The sequence below is a fragment of the Gobio gobio genome (assembly GCF_949357685.1).
Source record: "Gobio gobio genome assembly, chromosome: 19".
Lineage (NCBI taxonomy): Eukaryota > Metazoa > Chordata > Actinopteri > Cypriniformes > Gobionidae > Gobio > Gobio gobio.
Genome location: NC_137112.1, coordinates 34,689,485 through 34,704,376, shown reverse-complemented (window position 1 = coordinate 34,704,376; position 14,892 = coordinate 34,689,485). Strand labels below are relative to the sequence as shown.

The 14,892-nt window shown below is 37.1% G+C and overlaps 1 protein-coding gene across 2 annotated transcripts in view; it reads left to right on the top strand.

Moving 5' to 3' along the window:
• Positions 1-14,892, top strand: part of foxj3 (forkhead box J3) — a 125,259-nt gene that overhangs the window by 92,491 nt on the left and 17,876 nt on the right. For both annotated transcript variants that reach the window (XM_079844821.1, XM_079844820.1), the window contains exons 4-5: positions 4,148-4,231; positions 7,287-7,388. In XM_079844821.1, coding sequence (XP_079700947.1) covers positions 4,148-4,231; positions 7,287-7,388 — 186 coding nt within the window. The remainder of the gene's footprint in view (positions 1-4,147; positions 4,232-7,286; positions 7,389-14,892) is intronic.

The following is a 14,892-nucleotide window of genomic DNA, read 5'->3' as shown; positions in this document are numbered from 1 at the left end:
AGGACAAACAAGGGACTCATGAACAACCAACACAAAACAAAAAAACAGCCGTGGATCATCCAGGGAACGACATATTATTAAGAATAAATGGTTTATAAACTTTTGAAAGGGGTCATTTTAATAAATTCAGCAATTTTTTTGTCTTGTGGACTATATATAAAAATGTTTTATGTAAAATATCTTATTCAGGACAGTACTAAATAAAAATAATAACATGCATTTTGTATGATCCCTCTTATTTAGTTCAAATTATTCACATTTCACAGATTCTGCAAGCGGTTCAACTATATGTGCATCAGTACAACATCGATGGACACCGGTTAACTTGTTTCTTTTTTCTCCACATAGTACCACTGCCACAAACGCTTGCTCATTTCTCTGTATCCTCAGCCATCTTGTGCGAGCACATTCACGCACATACGCTCACAGCGCGACATAAAGAGAAGAGCGGAGGCATGCAGGGGATGGGGACTGAATGCTAATTTCATGTTTTGGTGTAATCCTCTGATATTGACACTCCTGGGATGTGCTCCACTAAATACAAAATAATCTATCGCTGGATGGATTCTATTCCGAATGCACGGCCAACATGCTTGCATCCCTAATGTTCAATTTGGAATTTGCTTCCTTCCACACAACCCTCCCCCCCTGGAAGGAGAACTTCAAAGCTGCGCACCGCTCTCTTGATATGTTCCATCAATATTGTAATACGGCAGGAATATGGACCCTGCTGTTTGTGCGAGATAGTAACTGAGGCGTGTTTCTCAGAGATGGCAAAAACGATTGTTCACTTCACCTTTGTGAACCGCAGCAGCTGCTGAGAATGAGGAAGGCTGAACTTTGGGGCAGATAGAATCATGTTTGCCCTTGAGTAGACTTCTGGTCAGGGAGGTCTAGCCTGCATTAAGACTGTGGTGTACTGATTTTTAGTCAGTTTCCATTAAACCATCACAAACGCAGCAGCAATGTTTCACACTAATTTTTACGTTATTTTTGATCAAATGAATGCAATCTTGGTGAGCATGAGACTTTTTTTAAAAACAAATATAAAAAAGAAAATTGAAAACCGTAATATTGTGAAATATTATTACAATTTAAATGGTCTTTATATACGTTTTAAAATATTTAAGCAGCCATTATCCCAGCCTTTAGTGTCTCATGATCCTTCAGAAATCATTCTACTTCTGATTTGGTGTTCAAGAAACTTACTTAATATTATTATAATGCTGAACTTGATTATTTGAATTGAAAAAAAAACAGAAGTTATTTGAAATTGAAATCTTTTGTAACTTTATAAATGTTTGAATTGATACTTTTGATCTATTTAATGCATCCTTGCTTATAAAAGTATTAATTTATTTCTAAAAAATGAAATCGTTGCAACCCCAAACTTTTGAAAGCTGGTATATAATATACAGTATTGATATCTTCCTCGTTTACGAGTGGCTTTGGATAAAAAGTCTACTAAATTAATAGAATATATGTAAAGTGTTTTGTATTTTATATTTACTTATCTTTTTTGGAATAATGATGACAAAAATTGTGTGAACTGTCCTTTTAGTACTTGATTTGGACGGCCATTGTGAAGGGAGACTGTTAATGTTCTTTATTTGATTGCATTAACGGCTGTTAATTTTTGGGTTCAGTCGAGTTCATAATTTAAAGAAGTAACCTTGACACAATCTTATTGTATTTCCCGGTTTCAGATTCATGTAAACTCTCCTTTCATGGATTTCTTTAAACGTTGCTTTTTCTCTAGAGATTGTTGCAGCCTACAGTTACTCCCCTCCCAAGGGCTTTCAGTGTTTCAAGATTTTTCTGCTAATTAAATGGAATGATACTCAGCCTCCCCTTCCACAGTGAAAGTGTCTTGCAGTAGTTTTAATTTCAGTTACATCTGCTAGGTGTAACAGGCTGCCAGCATTTTCAGTCACCTTCAGCTGTCCTTCATCGTCACTGCATCAATTACAGGAACATGATTATTTAAATTAAAATCACGAACATGAGGGTGTTTAATACTAAGATTGTCCTGCATGTAATGAACTCAGATGGTCAAATGATGGAATATAATGCGTAAATGGCGATGCAGGGTGAAGATCACGTTTCAGTGTTTAAACAATTTGTTGGAGAGTAGCTGTACTTATCTAGTTTGCTTTTTGTGTGGAAGCACTCACTACCTGTAACATTTAACTCATGCTACATTAGAATATATAAAGAAACTTAAGACCCTTTCACATGACTCCCATCAGCGCACCTCTCAGCTCAAGTTGTGCTTGGTTGGTTAATTTGCATACTAATGTGTAATATGATGAATTATTCTCTGAATGTCATATGCTTTTTATGTTGTGTTGTACAAGTTGAAACACTCCTAATGAAAAGTCATGCATATTGACAGGTAATCAATTAAAAATTAGGGCTGGGTATTAAATTTCACGCTTTGATTCGATTTCTATTCACAAGCTTGCAATTCAGTTCCGATCTCGATTCAATTCAAACTACTGCTGTAAACTATACAGGGAACTCTGTCAATTGGTACATTAGTATAATGTTAAAATGAACAACTGAATTAACAATTTGTTAGCTGTGCAAACATGTAAATTGCACATAAGGCAGTTTTTTTTTATAATAACTTTATCATAAACACAATTAGGTTTCTACTGCATTTCGTTTTTTTAAAAAGGTGTCTTTTAGGTTAAGTAAAAATATAATGAATATAAATTATAGTGCATATATTTAGCAAAATGCTCCTCTCTAATTAAATAAACAAAAATAAATGCATTGAATTTATTTTCTAAATTAGATTTGTTAGTTATACATTTCTAAAATATACACACATGCGCATAACTTAAACAAACTTAACTTAACATAACAAAAAAATGTCCCATACAATCTTAAGATTAGACGAGGCTCTTATTGAAGATTGTGGTTATTTTTGGTTGACTGCCACAGTGATCTGCATTCATTAATGTTATAATTTGAATGCCTAGTTTATCATTTGATTAATGTTAATTATGTCACTTCCTTTCATCAAGCCGCTTTTAGTACAGTGCTTCTAAGGCCAAAAAATGTCATGTTAAAGCAAGGTGTGATAATGCTGCAAGCTTTGTGATTGGTCAGATTGTTTTGAAGCTGTCATCACACTTAAATAACAAATTGCTGTAACATCCGCGTGTTAAAACAGAGACAATGAGCTCTTTTCTTAAGGAAGAGACGCAGCGAAAAACTGGAGCTTTGCTCATTGCCATTCCGTGGCTTCTAACCTGTGCTGTATTGCTGTTTAAATGTAGAAATTTACATCATTTTATCAATATGTCTTTGGAGGAACCTGAAGCATGCTGTCTAGACACATCCTTTGGTGGTTTTCAATTATTCTCCTTGCTTAGGTGCATGCAAGAGCTGTGCACAAGTAATTTTAAAGGTCTTAATCGCACCCTCTCTGGACAATTGAGATCTTATCCCATATAATATGAAATATTTTAAAATAAAACCCAAGCCTAGAGGTTAATTTCTTTTTCTTTTCGCCTAACTTGCTGGCCAGAGTTGCCTTTAGCTTCTGGGAAGAGCAGCACTATTGAAAAATAAATTAAACAGGAAGAATGCAAAGATAAATTATTCAGCCAGGGTCTTGGGTGCTTGGATACCAGCAGCCCCAAACCAAGGTGTGCTATTTTCTGCCTGATTATCAGAGCTCAGACCTGACCAGAAATCCAACACCTCTGTGTCCAGCCCTGAACAGGAGCAATCGATAAACCTGCGGCTGAGGAAGAGGGGCTTCAGGAGGGGCTTAACATTTTACCTGCCTCTGCCAAGGCTCAGGAGAAATGCGAAGCGAGAGCGAGCGAGCGAAAGAAATGGCTGTAGCGAAAGACCAAACTTCTTCGCACCTCAACATATATCTTCATGAACGTCCTCAAGACGTGACAGGCTTACAAATGGGCTCGCTGAAACTTTGATGAACAAAAAGTTATATGCGTTTGATGGCAAACGCGCCCAGTATCTGATTACCGAAGTTTCTCTCCTAGAAATCCTGCTGATTATCGCACTCTGGTTTTTATGAAAGTTTTATTGCGTGGCTTCAAGTTAACCACTGTTTTAGAATATGATGACTTGCTTTGGAGTTAATATTCCATCTTTATCCTGTTTCTAGGGTTCCTACTGGGCAATCGACACAAATCCAAAGGAGGATACGCTGCCCACACGACCCAAGAAAAGGCCACGGTCTGGAGAGCGGGTAAATGAAAGTTTCTACGAGTTTTCTGTGTGTGTGTGTGCATGCTCCGAGACCCCCTGGTGGTCAGTTTTCAGGCTTACAGACATTCTCAGGCCAAACTCAGCTCATTACTTTGAGTCTGGTCAAATGATCAAAGAGCAGAAAACAGTGAGCATCTCACTCTCCCAGTTCAAGCTCAATGTCACTGATTTGCGCCATAACTTCACTTGATGCTGTAGTTCCTTAAACCGTACAGAATACCATTCAATCGCCACTGTAAAAATTATGGTTTCCAGCATGGCGATTTTGACACTGTTTTAGTTCTCAATCTTTTTGACTCCAAGGCCCCCCATTGTTCACAGTAATAAGGCCCCCTTTTTTTCACAATTTCCAACCGATAAAATATTTAAGACTTTTATATAAATAGAAAAATCATTATAAAAATGCCTACATAGTTTTAGGTTTTGCATGACTTTTTCAGGTCTAGATTAAACTTTTAACATTAGGCTACCTCATATATCAAGGTTTTTCAAGACTGTTGGAAACTTGGTTCATCAAAGAAAAAAACTAAAATAAGGTTGAGAATCATTGATCTAGAGTGCCATCGAAAATGAAATAGTTTTACCTGAGATTTCATTTTGCAGTTTGAATTGAATATGGTGCAGTTTAAAAACTAAAGCAATCCAAAGATGTTGATGCATTTTCTTCTGGGCTACATGATTTACACAGTCGGATCTTTTAGTGAGGTGCTCAACAAATGTTTAGACTTGATTGAATTGGTCTCGCTCATCTATTAGAATGGACATTGATTAACATCCGACTTGCTTACTGACTGGATGTTATGTCAATGTCTACTTAAAGATACACATTCACAAAAGAGTTGTTTGGTTCTAAATATATTTTACATTATTTCAATTGTATCGTTTTTGATTGTAGTGAGGTTATGAGTCCCTGCTGTAAAAACAGATTTCTGTATTAGAAATCTAATTTCAGGGGTGAAAATGTAAGCTTATTAGTCTAGTTCATCTTTCCAAACTTAAAGGGTCAGCAGAAAACTTAAGTAATTTCGTCAGCGTATGTGTTAATGGCTCGTACATGTTTTTATTTTTGGGAAGAACAACAAACAAAACCAACCAACCACACCTAAGATGAACAGTTTCAAAATAAAAATATAATTGATATAAAAAAAAAATATATATATATATATACATGTCTTTATTTATATAAGTCTTGTCTTTTTCCCCCTCAGCATTAGCATGCAGGTAGCCCAACTTAGCATGAATGTTGCTTGTTTGTTCTGGCTTTTTGTGATGCCAGAAATGTGAGACAACATGGGCTTGGTGTGTTGATAGAAAAGGAATGAGACGGGACTGAATATTTCCTGAGTTGAGAATGCTGGCTTTGTTTCATGTCTGAGTCTGTGCTTTATAGTCGTGCCGTGCATCGGTTTGCTGATTGCGCGCTTATATCTTTTTATATAGCTGTCTCACTCAGTGTGGCTCAGTTTATCTTGTAGAGGGGGGTCCGGCTTATTAATAAACTGTGCCCTAGGCAGACTTTACATACGTTGCATTCTGCAGTCATTTTTTAGCAAACATCAATTAATGCCGAGTTTCTGCACCGGTTATTTTCAGCCAGAGCTTTTTCCTTCCATTATTTATGAGCAACACTCACCGGAATATACAACTCGGTTGCACTCCACGCCGGCCTCCGAGGTTGACCTGGCTCAGAGGCATCTTGCATCATTTTGTCCAACCCTGCGTTTTGGATCGGTGGCAGGCAAACTGAAAGAGTTACCATGATGGTTACCATGATAGAGTTACCATGATAGAAAGCCATATAGGCCTAGAAGAAAATAGCATTTGTGAAGAAGCATTTATTTATCAGGGCATTAAATTGCCGTCACAAGCACAACGGTAAAAATTGTGAACAAAGACAGAATTTTCCATTTTAGGTGTACTGTAGGGGGTGTAAAGCTATATATTGAGATTAGATCTCAATTTTTTGTAGGATTTCGGCGATAAAGATAACTGGACTTTATTTTCCTGGGTGCATTTCTGCGCTGGTACTTTGGCTAGTTTAGGCCTGTTGTGGACAGAGGACTCTGAAGCTTTTCATATTCTGTGCAGAATCAGAGAGGCATTTTTGGGGGCAATTCCAACTGGCTACGTCACACTCACACAGTGTAGGCGTGCATGCTATCAAGCAGTTTTTATTAAATTGTTGCAAAGTGCGATTATACTTGATAACGTCTGCTCGCACATCAGTGTAAATATATTGGACCAAAAAGATTATATGTCAGAAATCACATGTGATAAGCCTGATTGCATAGTTGACCTTTTGCGTGTTGAGCTGGTGGCGTGTGTTTTCTTCTGTATGGTCAGGCAGTTAGGCTGGTGTCATTTATAATTGCCACACTCCAGACTCCAGTGAGAGTATCATTCTCTCGGCACACATCTTTGCCCTCAGGCCACACACAAACATTTTTCATTCTGACACTCACTTCACTCACATCAAAAACCTCCAATTAGATCCATTCTCTCTCAGCCTGATCCTGCATGAAAAATAAGTGGGAATTCTGTCTGTGCGAAGTGTGACGCTTGCTATTAAGAGTATATTTCATTAGACACACTCGCGCTCTCTCTCTCTCTTTCTCTCTCATCCTCCTCCTGTCTTGTTTAAGAAATTCTTTGACATTAAAAATTGTGACTTAGCAAAATCTCATTTATGTTTATCACAAATTAAAAATCGCATTGTTGCCAGGCAATCCTCTTACAATAAGCAGTTTTGGGAGACAGGCGTGCTGAAGTTATCTTTTACCCCAGCAAGAGCAGACAGAGCACAGGGAGCCGTTCCTCTCTCCTGCTCATCTCTTTCCCAGAATGCATCAAATTAATTTTGACCTAAATAAAAGGTGTTGCTCTTTTATTGTTGATAAACGCTTGCTGTGTATGCTTTTAAATTTCTTGCACCAGAGTAATATCAAATGCCTTTGAATAGAAATCAAAGTCAATTCAGATCGCTCATCTTCATCCTGGTTGACTGAACGTGTCCTTTTTTCCTTGTTTTCTTGCAGGCATCTACGCCATACAGCCTGGAGTCGGATAACTTGGGAATGGACTGCATCATCTCTGGAAGTGCCTCTCCAACGCTGGCAATCAACACTGTGACTAACAAGGTAGCATTCAATCTCCAACTCCACAAGTCCTGGCTGTGTTTGTCCCATCACAGCTGACATTAGCAGCCTACATACCCAGTTTACATTTATATTTATCCTGCTATGACTATATGCATGCACTGCATAACAGGACTGACATGTGATGCTTTTGTTTACACGGACGCTGAGAAAACTGATGTTGGGTTTCATCTATATTGGGCAGGCATTATGTATACAAATCCTTAACAGTGCAAATGCGTTGTATTGTGCATTGATAATACCTTATTCCATATTTCGGTTGAGTCCAAAATGTCAGGTTTGTGCCTACACATGATATTAAGCTGTGCAAAAATACAGCATTCTTCATCATTGACTATGGTTTGCTTCTATGGTTCTATCCCACGCTGAGGCGTGATTTTATGTTAAAATATTTTCACTTATCTTAATATGCAGAAACCACTATATTCATTTCCATTTGTCCTTCTTTTTCTTTAAAAAAAGCTCAAATCTTAGTTACAGTGAGGCACTTAAAATGGAAGTGAATGGTGCCAATTGTGAAAAAAAGTCACTTACTAACCTTGTTTGTATGATGTTACGGTAATGTTTATATGTAATATGTTTTTTTTTGTTGTTGTTTTTTTGAGAAAACAAGGTCAAAATGATTTGGTAATCAACATTAAGGTGCTGTCCCATTTATATTTTTACTGTGAATTTTCACAGACAAAATCCACTCATTTCAGTCTGAATTTTTATATGAAGGCAAAAGACTTTCTTGCGCAGATTTCTCATAGGGTTTAAGTTGGCTTCGCAGATTTCTAGGGTTTAAGTTGGCTTCACATATTGAGTTTGTTGACCATGGGAAAGCTGTTTAGTTTGAAAGTGACTTTGTTAGTTGTGCTTCATACGTCACTTCTTGACAATGCTTGACTTTTTTTGTCTGCACAATTTCACAGAAATTTGACTGCACCTTTTATAGTCAGCTTAACTTGTGCTGAACCCAGAATATTCTTTTAAAGTGAAAGTTAAGTTTGTACTGCATCTTTAAAAGCTTGTATCATAGTGTTAAATACTTGCAGTTCTTCTCTGCAAGAGAACAGTTTATTGTTTGGAAGTATGATTACCTGCTGAATGCTTCTAGGCAGAGCACCCCGAGTGACTCTCTCTGTAACTCGCCCTTCGTGGCATGACTTCATGGAGAAGTGTGTAAAAAGGAATGGAGCAAAACACTCTGAAATTTAAATAGGCTTTTTAACCTTAAGCGCTTCACTCTTGGCCTGTTGCGGGCTTCTCGCTCTCTCTGGAGTGCTTTTACAAAGCCCAAAACCATCAGTTATTAATTTACTTCAGGCATTAAACCAATAGTATTTCACATTAAGCATGGTGTTTAAGATGAGGGCTAGGGGGATGTGGAATTCATTTGGATTGAATTATAGTAAGTTTGGTGATCTGTTCATCTGGATAAAATACAGTGGGCCTCATGTATGAAACTAAAGTACGACAGAAAACTGTGCGTATGGCCGGTTCCACGCAAAACCGACAACCAAAGCTCACTAATCGATCATTAACTGTTAAAAGACTAGATTATAATGTCAAATGAAAATTAAATTGGAATAGATGGGTGTCTGTGACACTTTAAAAATACCACAAATGTTTTTTTCCACGTATCAGTTGTAGCTTTTCTAACTTCAGCCATTCATCATCAAACCAAAATGCAGTCAACCAAACATAAAAGTGACACTGCTCATTTTTAAAAGGTCCGCTGTAAAATCAGCGTGCCCAGCGTCTAACCAGACACATTTTTAAATAAATACATTTTGGCTTGACGTTTGTATGTTGTTTTTAATGAATGCCACTATAGCCTAATTTGTGTTTTATTTTATACTTTAATATATAATTTATAGCTACTTATTTTTCATTCTTGTTCTGTTCTGAATACTGTTAAATGTAAAGGACTTTTTGTGGAGTGAGGGGGAAATATCCTAGGCTATTTATAATGTTTGTAAATGTTTTATTTAATATACGTTTAAGACACATTTCTGCATGTCGTAAATCCTAGGGGCAAGGTTTCTAAACCGTGATTTTTTTGGAGCGTTATATTTAAATGACGATTGTTTTCAGCCGCCACATTTATCAAGGTACGATCCCTCGTACGATGGGATTGGCTGCATATGAATGTTTCATGAATTACATATGAACCCTGCTGTAAGATGATTTCTGCACTCGTTTCTATGTTAGATTGATAAATGAGCAGATCTAAATGTCACATTTTAGTTATACAGTGTATATAGAATTGTTGTTTGTTTCTTTTGCAAAACCTCCAGTAGAAGTGATTTGTCGTAACTAAATTTTAACCTTGTAAGTGACCAATTTGGAACAAGTAAAGCGATACTGTAATATAAGCATGCAAATTGAGTAAATTGTTTAATTTCCAGTTTTCAGTTGTTAATTTTATAATTGACATTTTCTGTCATTCTCTCTCTGGTTTTTTTTGCTAGCTTTTCTTAGCAAATGCGAAGTTGACCAAAACAAGATATCTTCTGGAGTGTGTCTCTGATCCCTTAAAATGCTCCTGATGTTGGAAGTTTACTAGGTTTTGTAACCCAACCTTTATATCAAAACAATAAATATTTGTATTGATTGTTTTATTGCAATATTATTATTGTTTTAGCACATCTCAAACGACTATTCCCCTTTTACAGTGTTCCCCACAACAAAACAATGCGAGCGTAACGTATGACTGATTCATATGGGAAGAATTTCAAGATCCACCCAGAATGGAATTTCAAGGTTATCCCATGAGCATATGCTTTCTTTGCCCTCCTACTCGAAACGCTGATAGATTAGAAACCGAACACACACGAGAGCGAAAACAAGACTGCAGATTTCGGTGGCTCCTTGGAGATGCTGTTTCTCAGTGTGGGCCCTGTAAACAGAGAACATGCCACGCCTCTTGAGTGTTTCATGCCAAGCCACAGGAATTCCCTCTTTCTCATACTTTCCCGCCTGCCGGTGCAGGCCAATGGGAAAGCGCCTATGCTGCATAACATGGAGAAGGAAAGCCTGGCTGTTACTGAGCATTCTCTCTCTCCCTCAGATTAAATGATCATCATGCAGTGCTTTTCCATCTTTTAATTCAGTTGGTTAAGCCTACTGAGCAGACCCATAGATGGAATCTGACTTATGGATGTTGCTGGTTTACAAGAAGTTAGCCATATTAAAATATTTTTTATTATATTCATTGATCATATTTATAATATTATTAAAAAAATATCTTATTATACACAGTGTTGGGGAGTAACGGAATACATTGTTACGTATTCAGAATATAAATTATGAGTAAATGTATTCCGTTACAGTTACAATTTAAATAGTTGGTATTTAGAATACAATTACATTGTTGAAATCAATGGATTACATTACGATACTTCTCGGTTTCACAAGTTTATTCACTCTCTAAATAAATTAAGACAACTCCTTGCATTTCCCAGAACGCCCAAATATGAAAACACGCGGTTTGTGTGATCAGTCACAATGGAGTCGGAAGAGCAGCAGCGGGAGCTAGAGGACAACAGAGCCAGGGCAAGAAAGCGTTTCTATCTTGGAAATTCAAACAGCATTTCACATTAAAGAAAGAAAAGGGAGAACGAAATATAACTGTGAAGTTGTGAACTGTGTCAGTGAAGAGCGGCTCTGTGATCAGTAACACCGCTCCGTCTGAAAGCACTGCGAGTTTGAGTCGCTTATAACGTGAGTTTAAAAAACCATCACGCGTCAAATATCTTAACCAACTAGTAAAACGAAGCGTTCATGAACCTGTTGTCCAACAAAATACAACGTTTAATAATAGTTTTAACTCGCTTCATATAGTCAGTCGAGTGTTTGTGAGCTGATGTGGCTTCTTATCTCAGAATGAGGCAGACAATGCATTATTTTATGGTATTCTATAGTGATAAATCTATGTTAATCAGCACTTTATTATTATGAAAATTTCACCTTCAATAATCAATTAAAAATTATTTCAAAAATATTAAAAACCCAACTACTCATCCGCCCTATAGGTTGCACGTGAGGGGAAAAACGTAGCTTTCTTCCACTTACATTTTTATTTTACTGTATCTCTTTACATAAATATTATTTTCTACTTAAAAACTATAGTTTCGTTATTTTACTCACCCAACTAATTACTGGCTTTCGGTTACACGCACTTTTCACAATCCATCACGGAGCTGATCAATTTTGATTTTGCATATTGTTCTTTAAACGTTCTTTCGTGTAGTTCATACAACCACCATACAATATTTCAATAACCTAATTTATTTTGTAGCCTATGCTATGCTTTGCACAACAAAAAGTTACTTGTGCTGGTAAATCCCGAGTTTGAGTGTTGTTCCCGTTTTCTTGTTCTTGATTTGTTGTTCTTCTGTGTTTTAATAAATGTGTGTTATCAGAATCACCTTCATTCTTTCATTTGATTTGACATCGTCTTTAAAAGTAATAACCAGACAAGAGTTATTTGACGTTCGCTGAAGTCTGGGTTTATCTTAAACTGCCGCTTCAGCGCAGGAGCAAGAGCTGTGTGACAATGAGCACAATCTCATGAGACACTACAATAGGCTTGTATACTAATAATTCATTAATAAGGACTGTTTTCTTGTACAAAATTAAATATTTTAAGTTAAATTCACAGTGTAAGACCAGAGGCTAACAATGTCAAGATCAATATTTGTGTAGCCTGCCTGACACTGTATTTTCACAGACTAACACATCACGTCTCTGGCATAGACTACAATATTTAAAATAGCATAGTTATATTCTCACTTTAATTTTCAGAGCAATCCCTGCAGTGCAAAGTTTTTAGGTTAACTATAGAATAATAGACTAGGATTAGTGTGTCGCTCGCGCAAGACTCGCAACGGGGGGCGGCACTCAATCGTGATGTCGGTCAGCCATCATCGGCACAACCCTAGTAGAAGTAATCCAAGTATTCAGAATTTGTTACTCAGTTTGAGTAACCTAACGGAATACGTTACAGATGACATTTTTGGGCATGTATTCTGTATTCTGTAATGAAATACATTTTGAAAGTATCCTTCCCAACACTGATTATATTTATCTTTTCTTTAAATTGAAAGATCATAATCGTACTTGATGCTTAACGTTAACATTAATCTTTTCTTTTTTCTTTCTAACTTTCTTACTAATGCCATAAATAAGTAAGTATTTGATGTGTGTGTGCATGTAATTGTATTATGTTAATATTATACATGATATTCTATTATGTTGATATTATATTTATGTACATTCAATATATTTTAAATATTTATTATATTGAATTGAATTCTATTTAAAAATTTTAACTTAAAATTGAATTTTTTTTTTACTTTAAAGGTGTAGTGTGTAGTATTTATGAGGATCTATTGACAGAAATGCAATATAATATACATAACTATGTTTTCAGTGCAGTATAAAGACCTTACATAATGAACTGTTATGTTTTTATTACCTTAGAATAAGCCATTTCCATCTACATACACCACAGATCCCCTTACAGTGAGGTCACCATTTTGCGGCCTCATGTTTCTACAGTAGCCCTAAACGGACAAACTGCACTACAGAGCGCTAGTCACTCTCTGCTGTCTCAGACGACATCTTTGTCCTGTGTCGGCCACCGTAGCTTCTCTATGTGCTTTGAAAGGGAGGGGTGAGCGGTTGGGTGATTGCAATTCACAACCTCACCGGTAGCCTGACATGCCAGACCCACATCAAGATGTTGGGTCTGGGAACACACCATTGGCAGGGCTCAATCCGAGGGGCGGGATAAACGGTTGTCTTTCAAATTCCCTCTGCACGCAATAGGATAGCGCTTCAACCAACCAGTGCAAAGAAGAAGGTGAAGCAGAGCTAGTTGATAGATTAAACTTTAGCCGTATCCGGTCGGCAAAACTCCGAACACATCTTCCTTTCTTAAGAATGACTTCAGTGCCGTTCTTTGTTCTTTTCTCAAAGAAAAGCTTAACTCCAAGTCTTCCAGAGTCACGACCAAAGCCGATTAGAAAGACCGCTGTTGGCCAGCTTCTTTGTTTACAAGTAGCATGCAGAACCGCAACAACTGGCGTCATTATGTTAAGCCCGCCCACCGACTCCATAAACGATGTGATTGACCTGACCAGAGTTTGTTTTTTTCAGCTCGCAAGCCAACGGAGAGTTGCTAGACGCCCTGGCTGCAAATTAGATTAGACTAGAGTTCTAGGCTACCTATAATTCACACACTGCACCTTTAAATTGAATATTAGAACTTAGTCTAATATTGCTGAATAAATCTATTATTGGATATGCTTTTTTATGTCATATTTAATCATTGATATTTATGTATTACTTATTCTGATATTGAAAGTGTAACATGGATTAAAACATAAGCAAAACTTTCATTTTTTATTCTTTATTTCTTTTTCTTGCTTTCCTTTATTTATTTCTAACATGGAGTTTTTCTTTTGAATGCGAGTTATTGTAAGAGACACCTGGGTGGATTTCTCTTTGATTTCATAATCCTTGTCTCATGCTGCAGATTAGTCGCCTGTATGAAAGACTCCACTGGCTTTTGACTTTAATTCACGGCTAAATATAGCACTCCTTTTCCACTGCAGCAAACACACAGGAGTATTTGCAATGGATTTGTTCACCCCTTACCTTCTCTCTGCGTGTTACTTTCCCACTGTGTGTGCATGTGTGTGCGCGGACGTGCACACAGTGTGTGTAGGCGTCCACGTTTTGGGCCTTGAACAAACCACAGTGTGATGAGGTCTTTAAATCATACTTTATGGATACAGGGAGTAAAAATAGATTGCGGTGAAAGGCTCATGGCTAAAAGCCTCTTTTATGACTTAATTACACATAACATTTATACTTGTTCTTCTCACCAGGTTTTGATTATAATTGTTACTGTTTTCTGCGTGATTGAATTTTCGACATGCCTGAGCCTCTCAGTGCTTAGTTGCGTGCAGGGTTAGTTGTTCTAGTTATGTACTGTTTCCAGGCCTAAACATAGCTGAAACATGGAAGAGTTATAATATGCTAATCATTCCATGACATTAACCCCCCATCCACCCTCAATCCAGTGCAGCCCCGGCAACCGTTATGCTCTGCTCTTTTGATGAACAGGGAATAATAGGATTGGGAAACATTTATTCTGCTTCAATGATAATTCTCTGTAAGAGACCGTGATCTGTAATGTGTCGTTCTATCTGCTGTCGTGCTGAGTCACGGGGGAACAGTACCGAAGCGTTTGCTGCATCTCTCGCGGCAACGGAAAAATGGTTGGGCCTTGGTTTCTGAAAAGGTCCATACAATGAAAGTCAATGGGGTCTAATGTTGTTTTGTTCAAGATATCTTATCATCTTTTGCATTCAAAATATCATCTTTTGTGTTCAGCATAAGAAAGTAAGTCTCACAGATTTGGAACTACATGAGGGAGAGTAAATGTAATTTATAATATATATAATATAATATTTGGTGAACTGGCGGTTTT